Source organism: Copadichromis virginalis, linkage group LG17 (assembly GCF_057382275.1).
Source record: "Copadichromis virginalis isolate Kocher_CV1m ecotype Utaka linkage group LG17, C_Virginalis_male_GT1.1, whole genome shotgun sequence".
In the NCBI taxonomy this organism is placed as follows: domain Eukaryota; kingdom Metazoa; phylum Chordata; class Actinopteri; order Cichliformes; family Cichlidae; genus Copadichromis; species Copadichromis virginalis.
This window is the reverse complement of record NC_140634.1, coordinates 9,392,980-9,407,813: the sequence shown is the minus strand read 5'-3', so window position 1 is coordinate 9,407,813 and position 14,834 is coordinate 9,392,980. Positions and strand designations below refer to the sequence as shown.

The window sequence follows — 14,834 nt, the reverse complement described above, 5'->3', positions numbered from 1 at the left end:
CAGAGGTTTGAAGCTGCTAGGAACCCTGGGGGACTGTTTGACATGCTGCCATGTTGACAAAATGATACACCAACGAGTTCTCTAAACTTTTTCAAACCTGGATCTGTGCAGGAGATGGGACAGTGGTATAAGCAGGTTGTTTTAAAAAATACATTAAGTTTGAAAGGGTTCTTACTGCTGGGATAAACCAGGCAGCAGCCCTGCTGGGAACAGTTCAGATAATGGGGAAAAAGTATGTTCAAATGGTAGGGAGTGAGTGTTGTATTGTTCACCCTTACAGTACATGGAAGGACACTTATTAAGTTGTCAAATTTGGGAATTAAAGATATCTTTAAGATATGTTTAAGATTTTTAGGTCATTACTTTGAGTATAAACTGAGTCCTGTGACTGAGCTATCTATCTTTCTAAGATTTATGCTTTAAACCCATAGTTTGTGTAAAGTGTTATCCAAAAATGTCTAATGAAGTAAAGTTTTTCCAAATGGTAACACTCAGTTTGAACATCAGCATGCATGGAGCTGCCTGAGTACAGCTACAAAATGACAGTGAGAAAAACGAAAAAGGTATGCTCTTTTTCAGCTTATTATTTTTATTCTTTGGACTCTGCTCAGGTAGCATTTTTTCAATTTATCAGTCAAATAATCCTTACTTGCCTTGCACTGGTTATTGGACGACTGCTGTGTTCATCCATTGACTGAAAGAAACCAATTTAGCTTCCTTCCCCTAATTTTGAGCCAGTTTTTTTCTGATTGGCCTCCCTCATAAACAGCAAGGTGAGTGCGCAATGGTTTCAACAGCCCTCTTGTTTAGAGCAGTCTAAAGTATGGAATTTTAGCTCACAGGTATTATTTATACTTACTGGATGGTGCAAAAATGGACCTGCAGTGCAGTGAAGCATATTTGACCCACTTAAATGTTTAAAGTCATCAACAAATTTTAGTTAGTCTGAATAAGTACACTGTAAAAAAAGTCAGTAAAATATACAGCAAAACACCGTCAAATTCCAACGGTAATGGAGCGTAAAACCAAAAACTTCCTTTTACTGTATTAAATAGATTGAATAACCGTTAATTGTGAGACTGGATAAAACTTTGTTTTTTACTGTAATAAAATGTTGAAATTATAAATATTTTCTGTGAAAACAAATAAATATGCATACATTTTACAATTACATATTGTAATGTTGAAAATGTCTGAAAAACTTAGATTTTACGGTATTATTTGAGTAAAACTACATCTTTTGGGGTTGTGCACATTGGAATTCACAGTATAAAGCTGTAGATTTTTAAGCAAACAAAAACATTCATTTTTACAGAAACAAGATGTTAAAAAATAGGGTCCACCATAATAATACAACCAGTACATACCATTAAAAAAAAAGCAAATATCAGCAGTGAAAGACAATAAAACTGATAGTATTTTTTTATTTTAAAATTCAGATACTGATATACAGATTAAAAGTTAGGCCTGCAGTATATCATTGTTAACCTTCTGATAAAAAAATCAACAGCAAAAGAAGATGTTAAAAATAAAGTTTATGGTTGTGAATAAAATTGATTTCAATAATCTTTTTTAATTATTATTTTAAAACAACTTTATGTTGTTGTGTTTCACGCCATATTATCAGACCACCTTAAGTGGGTCGGCCTTAAATTTTGAATTTGTGTGATCGCTGTTGATTGGTAGCTAAACTGCTGGTAAACTGTGTACAGACGTTTTACGTTCGAATTGCAGAGAAAAAAAATCTGGTAGCAACATTGTGCAGTATGAGCGAACCATTTCACCAAAAAAAGGGGAAGCAAGGTAAGATGTGGCTGCAGCGGTCTGCAGACGTGACTTCTGATCAAATTCGAACCTCCTAAAGAAACAAAGAGCGACGTTACATTGCGGGATGACATCACCTGAAAATGACCAATAGCGCGGCGCGCTGCTGAGCTGTGTGCCAACCGCTCTTTTTTTCATGCAGGAGACTCAAGTTGGCTTCGCTAACGGACACAGTTTTGAACTCGTATATTAGCGCCATTTATTGCTGCTTGGACCACAGCATCTTCGGAATTTGTAGACATCCTGGCAGCTTACAATTAGTTCGAGGTGAGGTGAGTACATGCAACTTCAAGTTATCTCTGTTATAAAAATCCACCAGCCCAGCGTTTATAGATAATTTTAGCAGTTTGTTTTTTATGAGTGAGGTTGTGAATTTAGTTAGCATTTGTGAGTTGAGTTAGCATTACTGTTGCGAGGGAAGCATTGCTCTGGATTAGTTTCTGTATATGGCGTGCTTAATTCGCTAGGGAGGAATTACCAAAGTACATGGAGTTATGTTAACGTGTAATTTCTGTGGTAAGGTAGTTCAGTCATCAAGGGGCTACGTGCTTCATTGTAAACTGCATCGGAATGAGCCACGTTGTTTCTTTCGGTGTATTGAAGCAGGCTGCAAGCAGACATACACCAGGTATGGCGCGTTTAAGGCTCATTTTTACCGAAGACACTGCCCCCACCCATGTCACTGGTGTGGTGGTGGTTTCTTCGTTTACATGTGCAATGGCGATGTGTGAACGTCAGTGTCAGAACTCTAAAGAGTTAATAGCTCATCTGAAGAGCCATATTGTGGAAGGACACGTGGTCACTTGTCCAGTAAGAGGATGCACAAATACCTTTAGAGTTAAATCATCTTTTGCTGCTCACATGTCACGTAAACACAGAGTTTTCAGACAGCAGCATTGGTGATTTATATAGAGAGTCTGCATGTCAATCATCATCTGTTCCAACCACATCAGATGACTTTGTACCCTTGATTTCCGAGCCTGCTGCACAGTCTATTACACATGAAGATAACATGGAAATGCCCCCTGAATTCTGTGATCTTTTTCTGAGAAACGTTTCACTATTCTACTTAAAATTGCAGGGTCAGTTTCTACTGCCTGCTTCAACCATACAGAACATTGTAGAGGAAATGCAGAACATGCATGAGTTGGGACAGACATACAGTTTGGGTAAACTTGCATCACTGTTAAAAGATGACACATCATTATCAGAGGAGGACATCAACAAAGTCTGTGAGTCTGTCAAAAGCTATGATCTTTTTTCTGCATGTCATACCGGGCCATTGAGGACAGTGCACTCCAGAGCTCAGATCTTTAAAAAAGCCTTCAACTATGTGGAACCAAAGAAAATATTTTTAGGGAGAGATGAAAACAGAAAAGATAGGTTTGCCTATTATGTGCCTTTAAGAGAGACTTTGAGATGTCTGCTAGAGTCTGATCTGTGGCAGAAATCAGAAGAGCCCTCTACTGAGCCTCCTGCTGATGTTCTGTGTGACATAAGTGATAGTAAGCTGTTTTAAATAAAATGATTTTTTTGGTCAAAACCCATTGACTTAATTGATTTCTATCCATTAACATCTTACATGAAGTATGGGTACCAAATGGTTCCACTGAAACACAGTGTGCTGTCACAATAATGGTGCTGTTAGTTTGGTACTTACGAAACACTGTATAAAAGTGTAGTATCAAGCAAGATCAGCTTCATATTTTAAGACCAAAGGTACCACTTGGTGTAAATTGACCTTTATTCACATTCTTTTATCAGACATCTTGGAAATGGGGGGCAGCATAAGGAGTTCCATTACTAAGGTGCTGCCGGACCTGTCTGCCTCAATCCTTGAAATTGTACTGGAGGCACTACAATCATTAGGAGTGGAGACATCTGAGAAACAAACCAGTAAGTATTATGATTTCATTGCACAATAGCCATGAAGGACTTTCTGTTTTTTCTATTATGCTTTGGCCAAGGTCCAAAAAGTACAATTAATCTATTGTTTGTGATATTGTTTTACAGCACCAAATATGGAAATTTCAAGCCAGGCCAGCATATCGTCTCCATCTGTTTTAAGGTTTAAGGGTGGTGGCACAGCTAAGACCCAAGAGTCTCTTTCAAGGTTAGTAAAGTAAACAGATTCAAGAAGATATTTTACACATTTCTTTGTCGTCTGTCTCTAAATCTTATTTTGTCTTTATTATGATTAAAAAGGTTTGTTTTGTTCCTGCCCTTTTCAGACACTGAATTTGAGCAGAAACCATAAGGATACTCAAAGGACCTGTGACTCTCAGGAAATGGTGAGATTTCAGGTCATAATCTTTTTTTTTCCATTAAATTAATTTTCCTTTTTCCCTTTACAATATTGCTGTTTTGTTTTTGTAAACAGCATCAAATGAGAGGGACCGATGAAACAGTTTCAAGACAATGGCAGGAAAAAAATGCTGAAGATTGAAACAAACCTTGGCTGGAAATATTTGGTATGTGTTTTACCGTAAATCAAATTGTTGAAAAACATTCAGCTACACTGCAACACAGGGAAACTTGATTTGCACTTATTTTGTTACTTTAATTTCTTGTCTCATTATTTTTGTCAGTTATTATTGTTTATGGTGTATGCCCTTCTTGTTTTCCTTCTGAATGCAGAAGGTATCTAGCCAGTCCACAATGAAAGCTTCGTTGCACCCAATGAGTCTTCTGGCAGAAATGATGGCGGCTGTATTCTTTGGTTTCCCTAAACATCACACCCTGCCTGTTTATACGAGGCTCTTCAATTAAGTCTGCACCCAAAGATTCAATAAGAGGTAAGCAGTGGTATTATTCAAGTTTTGCTAAAGAAAGATGGACAGGAGACACTAATCTTAATCAGCCGAGCTCAGGTTCATGTCCAGGTGAGCAGTTTCATACGCTATAAAATGTAGATTGAATGATAGGTCTCATCACCATGCATTCAGCCATTAACTTCAAGTTCTATGATAAATCAATACGAAACTTAAATACGTTTTCCAACAAATTATGATTGTGATTAGGGCTGCGTTGTCTATGTATAACTTTTTACATAATTAGATTTAAAGTATAACTATTGCCAAAACGCAACCTGGGCTGTTTTTTTTTTTTTTTGTTTTTTTTTACTGTATCGATTTTGATGTGCTCAAATTTATGCCCCGGCCCCCTAGTATTCCCATTCACTGGCTATTGACCACAAAACAAAATCACGGTCAATCTCAAAAACGGCTTGTTTGTCGTAATTATGCTTTTAGATATATGTTTGTCTCGTTTACAGTAAAAAAAAAAAAAACTGAAAAAAACAGCCCAGGTTGCATTTTGACAATAGCTATCCTTTAAGAACTGTATATTTTACACTTAAGAAATCATTTATCATTAGATCTGGTTTTGGCAGCACGTTTTGTTCATTTCTGTGCATTTTGCTCAAGCACTGATCAAACTTTGTCCATTTTTTTTTGCTGCAGAGGGGATCCTGCCAGTCCAAAGTGAACTCCTGATGGACATTGAAGTACTCCTGCAGAGCTTGTATCTTCAACACCATGCGCATTAGAAACTCCACCGAGTCCTTTCCTTCACCAAGGCAGGACCCAGTGACTCATTACTGTTGATAGGTCAGGGGCAGGTAATATTTTGTTTCATGTTTATTCATTCCTCCATGGATTACCAGCCATATATATGGACACATGCTGTATTCTCAAGATCTATGCTGTTTTGTAGGAATAGAGAAAATAATATGTTTAGTCTGTTTTCAAATGGTATGTCAAATTTTCTCATTGTTTATCAGTAATATTCTCTACCTTGGTTGTATATGAGCATCTTTAGATTTTTCTATATTTAGCGGTTGCAAATGTAAAATGTACGGTAAACCATTTATGTTCCTCATATTGTACTGTATTTTTAGCGGTAAAATACCGGCAGCTGTGGTTGCCAGGAATTTACCGTAAAATGTATCTGGTCAAAATAAAATGCTGTAATTTGTTATACAATTTCACTGTGTTTTTTACTGTCAAAGGTTTTAATAAGGTTTAACATATTTCTGTTATTTTTACAGTTATTTACAATAATAGGGTCTATCCTATTACTGTTAAATTAACAACAAATTACTGTAAATATTATTATATTATTACTTTTTTTTTACTGCAAATATCCGTAAAAAGCTATGGAAAGTTGCATTTTTTACATTAAATTGCTGTATAATTGACAAATATATTTGGTTTTTTCTATCATGATTTTGGTAAAATAATACGTTGTCTACCTTAAAAATTAGGGTTACAAAACCAGTATACCGTATTGTCTTTTACAGATTCCACATTTTTTACACGGTATATTCCTGGCAACCACAGCTGCCGGTATTTTACCGTAAATTTGACAGATTTTTTTTTACAGTGTACAAAATGCAGTTTTTAAATGATGATTTAATTCGATGAGATAAAAAAAAAGTTAACCAAACCTACCTGGCCTTGTGCAAAAAAGCAATCAAATAAGTAGTTAAATCATGAATTAACTGCAATTAACCTTTTTTTTTTTCTTTTTTGGAAAGCGCATGTTTACTGCCACATAAAGTGGTTGCTTAATTCAACAAGAAATGTCTTAATAGTACAATCTGTCTGACAAATAAACATCCCAAAAAGCAACACAACATGCCACAACCTTAGGAAAGAGCTGAGAAACAAAGTCATCTATCAGTCTGGAAAGGGTTTGAAAGCCATTTCTAAGACTTTGGAACTCCAGTGAACCACAGTAAGAACCATTTATTTTTTGGCCAGCCAACCAAAATTATTCCAAGAGTGCATCAATGAGTCATCCAGAAGGTCCAAAAGAACATCTAAAGAACTGGTGGCCTCACTCGTCTTGATCAGTGCTCATGATTAAACAATAGGAAAGAGACATTGCAAAAATGGCATCCATGGAAGACAGACCAAGACAAAACCGCTGCTCACCAAACTGGGTTGTCAGCAAGGAAAAAGTTTGAATTAGAGGTATGGATTTTGAGGGTTATTTTTTAAAGCAAAAAGTACACAGGGGTTAAATACAGTATTTTATATTTCAGCAAACAATATTTGCACCTTCAAATAATCTTTTATAAGTCCAGCTAGAAATTGTCAGACTCTGTAAGAAGCAAAAGAAAAACAAACAAAAAAACAGGCCTTTGAGTGAACCCCACATATATTTAACTGGATTCAGAAGTAAATGGAAATCAATGTTGGAGCTGGCTACCTTCATAGCTGATCAGTGCTGATGGTCAGCAAAGGCTCTAGGGGCTATGAAGTGACTTGACTTGGCATAGACTCGGTTAGCTTGAAGGCCACATCAGCGTGAGCCAGGGATCACACATGTTGGTTAAAAGGATTAATTGGAAAAGGTTTTTTATTTCATTCAGGCCATGTGAACAGTAACAGACTGTAAAGCAGTAGAGTCAAGGCTCGGCTCACCCATGTGTGTCTTTGCAAATACGTTTGTGTGTGTGTGTGTGCGATTCAGAACCAAGTAGCACCAATTCGCTAAGTAGTCCAGTTGGAGTGACAGAATGACTAAATGGTCCAAAACGGACAAACAAAGATCCATATGCCCATGCTGTGCACATGCCAGATCTCTCGCTCGCTCGCTCTCTCACTCTCTATTTCTCACTCTCTCTCAGCAGGCCAAGTCAAATCTTGTTGCTAGGTTTTTGCATGCTGGCACCTTTCCAAGCCACTCATGCATTGGAGTGGACTGTTGGACTCTATCTGTCTCACACACACACACACACACACACACACACACACACACACACACACACACACACACACACACACAACCATCATATTTTTTCATGCAAAAGCAAAGTGAAAGCTCCCATTGATAGTAGAGCCAGACCTAGATGGGAATAAGAAGGAGGGAGACATGTCTCTCTCCTTAACAACCATCATCTTTAATCACCACTTCTAATTTCTCCTCCCATTGGCTGCCGCAAGCTCGTGATGTGATCCCCATCCACAGAATCAGCATCTTGGAACGTAAAATAAAGTTTAGAGAAAGTTATCAACTCAGTGGACTCACACAAAAGGCACTTAATGTATGCAATTTAATTAAAATTAATTGTGATGCTTTAATCTTTTTTTTTTTTTTTTGAATGAATCAAGTACTATCTGGACTATGTAATTTATTTAGTTATTCTTTGCAATGAAGAAAAACATTGCAGAAAAAGTCTGTAAACTGCTAAAGAGACAGAAATGGAATATTAGGCTTACATTTATCATTTTTGCAGAAGTTAATTCTAATCTGTGATCTGCAGCCCACCGCTTTCCCTTTTAAAGGTAGCTAGGTTAGCAATCTAACCTGCAAGTTAGTGTTAAGTAACCAATAAATAAAATACAAAATGTTCGCTCACCAACCCCAGAACACAAACATCTTGGCCGTTCGAAAAGCATGATTGATTAATTCTGTTGGCACATTTATATAATACAAACACTTAGCAATAAACCAGGTATTTAAAAAATTGATTTATGTCAATTTAATATTACAAGATATTTAACACTTTGCCTCTGTTTTTACAAATCAAATACTCTGGCCGTTTATATATTGTAAGTTTAAGTATCTGCATACATTTAGCAGAAGTCTGTCAAATTTGGTTGAAAGGAATCAACGAATCTCACTTCTAACAATAATGTGTCTGAGGTGAGCTGGTCAGGCAAAAACAAAGGGACACCAATTCATATTAAATATACTCTTTAGTCAGTCTAGGTCAGCCATAGACACAGCTACACAGTGACATGCACATTGGTGGGATGTGATGGCAGAGAGACTATGAAAGCAAAACCTGGACATTCCTGAAAATGCCTAAAACCACAAAAGACTACCCATTAACCACATTTTTTCCCTCCATCTTTTTGTCCCTGAAAAACACTGAAGCATTATTCAGTTGCATGAAATATAGCAATGCTTACTTTTTTGTAAGCAAATAGTTTCTCAGTGGGAAAAATGCAACACAGTATGTCATAGATTCAGGTGCTGTTGGCAAACTCTATATATGCTGGCTGTATGTGTGTTTCCATTTTGGGTTGGGATTAAAGTCACTACAAAGAGACACCAGCTATTTCAGACAAACAGCACACAAACACATGCATGCACCATTTCCAGTGTATTTATGTGGATCTATTAGGGCCAATACAAAGTCAGCAGGTACCTGCATATTAAGAGTTGTTGTAACCGATAGATAGATAGATAGATAGATAGATAGATAGATAGATAGATAGATAGATGTGTCTTTTATTTTGTATGATGTCAAACATTCAGACCACAATGGCCAAGCAAAATTTAATACTACTGCAATTCTTGTCATAAAGCTGATCTGCTTGGTGCTTATTGGTGAGTATGTATCACCATCTAAAGGGGAGGAAAAGAACTGCCCATATTAACTGTAGTACAGTAAAATTACATTTAGGCATATATAAATAGAGATAGATGGATAGATACTATATATAGAAATGACAAGTAGCATCAAATGTATTTGCAACCTGTAATATATGTTTGTGTGTTTGATAGTAAGTTCAAAAACAAAAACACAGAATAGGAATCTTGGAAATAATGAAAGTATTGTTTTGTATAAGTTTAAGTTTTGTCACCATTTTCTTCCTTTTATGGAAATATGAAAACTGTATTTGTAGCATCCAAGAGTTTGTTCACTCATTACAGTACAGTATGTGCTCCTGAAGCTATCCCCATAGGATGTCCTAGTTAAATGACTTCTTAGTGTACACAAAACACTTGGGAAACTTCCATGTACCCTTGTGCAGCTTCAAGATGATAAAGAGGTGATTCAGTGTTCCATGACCAGAATGAAAACTTGATTGTTCCTCCTCGACCTAATATTCAACTGTTGGATAGACTGTCCTTTCCAGGAGTTCCAGCACCCTGGCATAGACCTTCTCAGGTAGGATGAAAAGGGTGAACACTAGAAGATCAAGCCCTCTGTTCTTGATTCCTGAAAATCCCGGTCTGCCAAGGATATATTCATGACAAAAGCATGTCTCCCAGGACAACCCTACAACATTAAGAGTCTTTAGGAAAGGTTGACCCCAGATTTTTATTTACAGTAGAACCTGGAATGTAAACATGTACTGCATTTCTTTATGTGTAGTCTCTGCAAACTACCAGCAGGAGGTACCATCAGGCCCAAAAAAAAAAACTGGCTGAAATTTGATTTTAAAAAATAACTTTTCACATCTTTTTATGGACAAAAAAGTGTATATTTCAGTATTTATTATTTTTAGTTTAATTAGATATTGACCAATCTCAATATTATCAGTCTTCTCTTCACCACAAATAACCTAAAATTAGACCCAATCAGACTCCATTCAAGCTATCTGTACATTTTCACAGAAACTAAAGATATATTAATATTTTGATAGAATAAATGTGAATATCTTCAACACAAAATAATTTCAGTTTTATTTCCAAAACAAGTGTCCTACAAATCCTCTTTTTGACCAGATATAGAGTTTGGAATTTGGTGACACCTTTGAAGACTAAAAAGCTCAACTGAAAAAAAATAAGTGTTAGGAAAAAAGAAAATTCAGTGAATTAGGAAAAGTGACTTGCCTAAATAGGTTCATTTTCTCACTGTGTATTCCACCCACAGTGCTGTTGATTCTGTAAGTGTGCAGGTGCAAATTGTTTCTTGTATTCTGTTGATCTGCTGAAGAAAGCCTGAACTTTTTGCCTGATTGTGTAAAAGTGTCAGTTTTCACTGGTGATTCTGTGGGGAGGAGGGGCAAGGATGAAGAAAGCAGAGAAGCCGAGCGAGCAATGCCATTGACATCAAATGCTTTACAGTCAGAGATGCAGGCATCGATAACATCCTCTCTCGAAGAAAATCCTGCCTGCAGGTGACCTCACAGCAATCCTGTTGTTTCCAGTCGGCCAATCATAGCCTTCCTCTGCCTGGACAGGGTGTGATAACTTTTCCAGCTGGGCCTGACTGCAAAGTCTGTCTCTGCTAGCATTGATGTCCCAGCAGATCCCCCTCCTGAAAGGAGCAAAGTAAAGACCAGGACCCTCTGAGAGCTACAGCATCGCTGTCATGGACTCTAGCAATGGCACTCTAGAGCTGCTGGGGGTTGGTTTAGCAATAGTGGCCTGGATCTGTTCCCTGACCACCATCCTGATGCCTTCATGGATCACACTGTCTACAGACCTGCTTCCCACTGAGGAAACTAACATGGGCCTCTGGGTGACCTGTGTGAGCCAGGAAGCGACGGATAAGCTGGAGTGCCGGCCCTATGACAGCATGTTTGAACTGCCACCAGACATTATACTGGCCCGGATTCTCATGTCCTTGGTGCTGGGGGTGGGATTGTTGGGTGTGCTGCTGGCCATCCCCGGTATCCGCCTGGTTAATGGCTGCCAAAACCACCTGGATGACTTTAGCTGTAAGAGGGCGCTGAAGGCAATAGGCGGGGCACTGTGCCTGGTAACAGGGATCCTGGGCCTTATCCCGGTCTCTTACGTCGCCCACCTGACGCTTGTGAGATTCTTCGACGAGACAGTGCCTCAGATTGTCCCTCGCTGGGAGTTCGGCTATGCTCTGTTCTGTGGCTGGATTGCAGGCATCCTCCACCTGGTGGCAGGAACGCTGCTGCTGATTTCCTGTCTTCATTTCCAGAAGCTGGACAGGCCTGTGCACATCCCTCTGGGCATTGTGACACCAGGACCCAATTTTGAAAGAACCAGGACTGAGTATGTGTGAGAGTGCCTTCCAACATTCATTGTTCTGGTCCCTAGAAGTAGAAGACCCCACCCACCCAACTACGATGAACAGTTCTAAGTATGTCTGAGATACTCCAGCAGAAACACTTCTGTCCCACTTCTATCTCAGTCCCTATATTGAGGTTACCTTTCAAATCAAGGGTATCAGTCCAAACATGTAAGTTTTTTCGAGTGTTCTGAATTGAGCCATTTCAGATAGATTCACAAAGAGTAAAGTTTAACATTTTCTGGATCAGAGACCAAACATGGGACTAACTGAATTTGAATGAAACTCTCAGGATTGAAACTTTCACCAAATTAAGACTAATTCCGACTTCAAATCTTTGTTTCTTTTTTTTTCCAAGGTAAAAGTAGCATCCAGGAGAAATAGGTTTTTACTTTTTAACTCCCTAATTGGTTTCAACAGAAAAATTTGAGTGAAAATTTGTTTTCCTGCTTTAAACTGGACTACAGCTAGACACATGCATTACTCACCTTAAATGTGATAAACAACAAATGTGTCCAGCTGTGAATAAGGCCTGTGTTTCTAAGATTACATTTTTAAAAAAGGTTTAGAAAGCCAACTCATTTGTTAGACACTGCAGACTGTCAGGATCAATGAGAAATGTTCCAAAGTCAGAATAAGAACTAGAGGAAGAAAATAAAACTAGTTTAGATTCATTATTTCTCTCAGTGAGGTTCTAAACAATGCTCAGACTATTGAAAATACTTATTTCACAGATGAGTGCTGAAAACCAGTCAGACATTCAGTGGTTTAAAATCTAGTAGTAGTAGAGTCATGCACTTTGGAAACTGGATTTGACCCTATGTAGTTTTTTAAAAAGCTGATTTTTTTATAAGCTACTATATAGAGTAAAAATGATTACAAAGTTTCACCTGACTGAAACACACAAAGTTTGGAAAACCCTTGCACCTTTGAAACAGTTTAAAGTGTAAAACTCACCAATTCAGAGCTACATTTAGAAATAAGAATTTTAATGCAACTTTATTTTCTTTCTCTTTCCAATTTTAAAGCAGCAAAAATATATTTCTTAAAAAAGTAAATTTGTTTGTGGTGTTTGTTTTGTTTGTTTTGGGAGTAATTTTTATTTTTACTAAATATTTCCCTTAGACTGAAATCAACATTTGTCACAAAATTTCGACACTGCCAAATGCATCCACAGTTTTAAACTCTGAACTTCTCTGAAGGAAAACATTTTTACTTCTGTTTAGTTCTGGTTTAGTTAGACTTCTTGGATATTTGAGCAATGGAAACGTATATGATGCAGATTAACTTTAAAACGTTTCCCCACTTCAGAGAGTTTTACTGGCTTTTCTGTGTTTCATTAACTGACATGTTTGCTTTAGATTTCCTGGAGCCAAAGAGACCAGATCTCCTGAAGTTTCTTGCTATATTTAGTTCATTTAAATACTTTATGAGCTTTTAATTATGAATCCAAAAAGTGGGGTTGTTTTTTTTTTTCACTTTTAAGCACTTTTTATTGGTTAAGTCTTCTATAAAATCAAAGATTTATTGACTATAGAATGTAATGAAGATTTATATTTCCTCCTCAAAGAAAAACATATATTTTATATGCATATTTTAATGCACATTTTGCTGAAATAAAAGAATGACTTGTAAAGATGATGAAAGCTCTTAATTTGAGCAGCAGATCACTGTTTATAGTCAATAAAGACAGAAAAGTTAGATAGATAGACGGATTAAATTGTGAGAGAGGACTCATTAAACCCTGCAATGTAACATGGATGTACAGACAAACTAACACTGATTACTGTGACATAGATGGAAATAAAACTGAAATTTTAGGCAAATATGCTCATAAATAAATGCTCACAAGTTAAGATTGAAACTGGCTTAACAAAATTAAAAAGGACTAAAATTAATGAATAAAAAAAAGCAATATATTGGGAAAGTAACTAAAACTCAAAAGTGTGAGTTAAATAATCCTTGTCTTCACACACTCCTCTCCTCCCTTGAGTCTTCAAGGAACTGCTGATTTCATTATCAGTTCAGTTTGAAATCAAACCCTGGTGAGAAAACACAGGGGCGTGGGCAGCCATACAAATAGATGGATATACAGACACCCAGGTGGTTACATGAGGAGTAGATGCACGGTCACTTTCAGGCCAAAAATAAAACTGTGGGAAAAGGAGAGAATAGAATTGGAGAGTTCTCAGTGTACCAGCCATTTCTAAGGAGACACACAGGGACACACAATAACAATTGGACATGAATAAGCCGACTCTAAATTTCTAGAGCACATACAGAAGAAAGGGGGAAAAGTGATGTGGTTAAAGTTTCCATACACTCACCATGGGCTTAAATTTCATGGTAATTTCGCCATTTAACCCATAAGAACCCACCTGTCACCGCACCTTTACTGACTCTCCATAGTTATTTTCTGACAGTAAAAATGAGTCTGGGGTCTTATGGGATTTCTGGATGACTGGATGACCTGGATGACTTTAGCTGTAAGAGGGCGCTGAAGGCAATAGGCAGGGCACTGTGCCTGGTAACAGGGATCCTGGGCCTTATCCCGGTCTCTTACGTCGCCCACCTGACGCTTGTGAGATTCTTCGACGAGACAGTGCCTCAGATTGTCCCTCGCTGGGAGTTCGGCTATGCTCTGTTCTGTGGCTGGATTGCAGGCATCCTCCACCTGGTGGCAGGAACGCTGCTGCTGATTTCCTGTCTTCATTTCCAGAAGCTGGACAGGCCTGTGCACATCCCTCTGGGCATTGTGACACCAGGACCCAATTTTGAAAGAACCAGGACTGAGTATGTGTGAGAGTGCCTTCCAACATTCATTGTTCTGGTCCCTAGAAGTAGAAGACCCCACCCACCCAACTACGATGAACAGTTCTAAGTATGTCTGAGATACTCCAGCAGAAACACTTCTGTCCCACTTCTATCTCAGTCCCTATATTGAGGTTACCTTTCAAATCAAGGGTATCAGTCCAAACATGTAAGTTTTTTCGAGTGTTCTGAATTGAGCCATTTCAGATAGATTCACAAAGAGTAAAGTTTAACATTTTCTGGATCAGAGACCAAACATGGGACTAACTGAATTTGAATGAAACTCTCAGGATTGAAACTTTCACCAAATTAAGACTAATTCCGACTTCAAATCTTTGTTTCTTTTTTTTTCCAAGGTAAAAGTAGCATCCAGGAGAAATAGGTTTTTACTTTTTAACTCCCTAATTGGTTTCAACAGAAAAATTTGAGTGAAAATTTGTTTTCCTGCTTTAAACTGGACTACAGCTAG

General features: G+C 37.7%; 1 protein-coding gene, 1 long non-coding RNA gene and 1 pseudogene across 4 annotated transcripts; all 3 read left to right on the top strand.

The window, feature by feature from the left end:
- The first annotated feature begins 1,354 nt into the window (after positions 1–1,354).
- On the top strand, positions 1,355–5,807 carry LOC146688977 (uncharacterized). Of its 3 annotated transcripts, XR_014916038.1 has the most exons (8): positions 1,355–1,803; positions 1,967–2,096; positions 3,589–3,720; positions 3,838–3,937; positions 4,056–4,115; positions 4,205–4,295; positions 4,462–4,619; positions 5,286–5,807. It is a non-coding gene; the product is annotated as an uncharacterized LOC146688977 (long non-coding RNA). The 3 variants fall into 3 exon arrangements; XR_014916039.1 differs by lacking the exon at positions 1,355–1,803 and having other exon boundaries at positions 1,908–2,091; XR_014916037.1 differs by lacking the exon at positions 1,355–1,803 and having other exon boundaries at positions 1,908–2,096.
- Positions 5,808–10,882: 5,075 nt separating this feature from the next.
- LOC146688976 (claudin-22-like) lies at positions 10,883–11,548 on the top strand. Its single transcript, XM_085437312.1, has one exon. It carries the CDS (start codon positions 10,883–10,885, stop codon positions 11,546–11,548), a length of 666 nt encoding a protein of 221 aa, XP_085293438.1.
- A 2,434-nt stretch (positions 11,549–13,982) lies between these two features.
- On the top strand, positions 13,983–14,357 carry LOC146688975 (claudin-24-like; annotated as a pseudogene).
- Positions 14,358–14,834: the final 477 nt, after the last annotated feature.

Excerpts from the sequence above, each read along its gene's own strand:
- LOC146688976 (XM_085437312.1), top strand. The coding sequence starts at position 10,883 with ATGGACTCTAGCAATGGCACTCTAGAGCTGCTGGGGGTTGGTTTAGCA.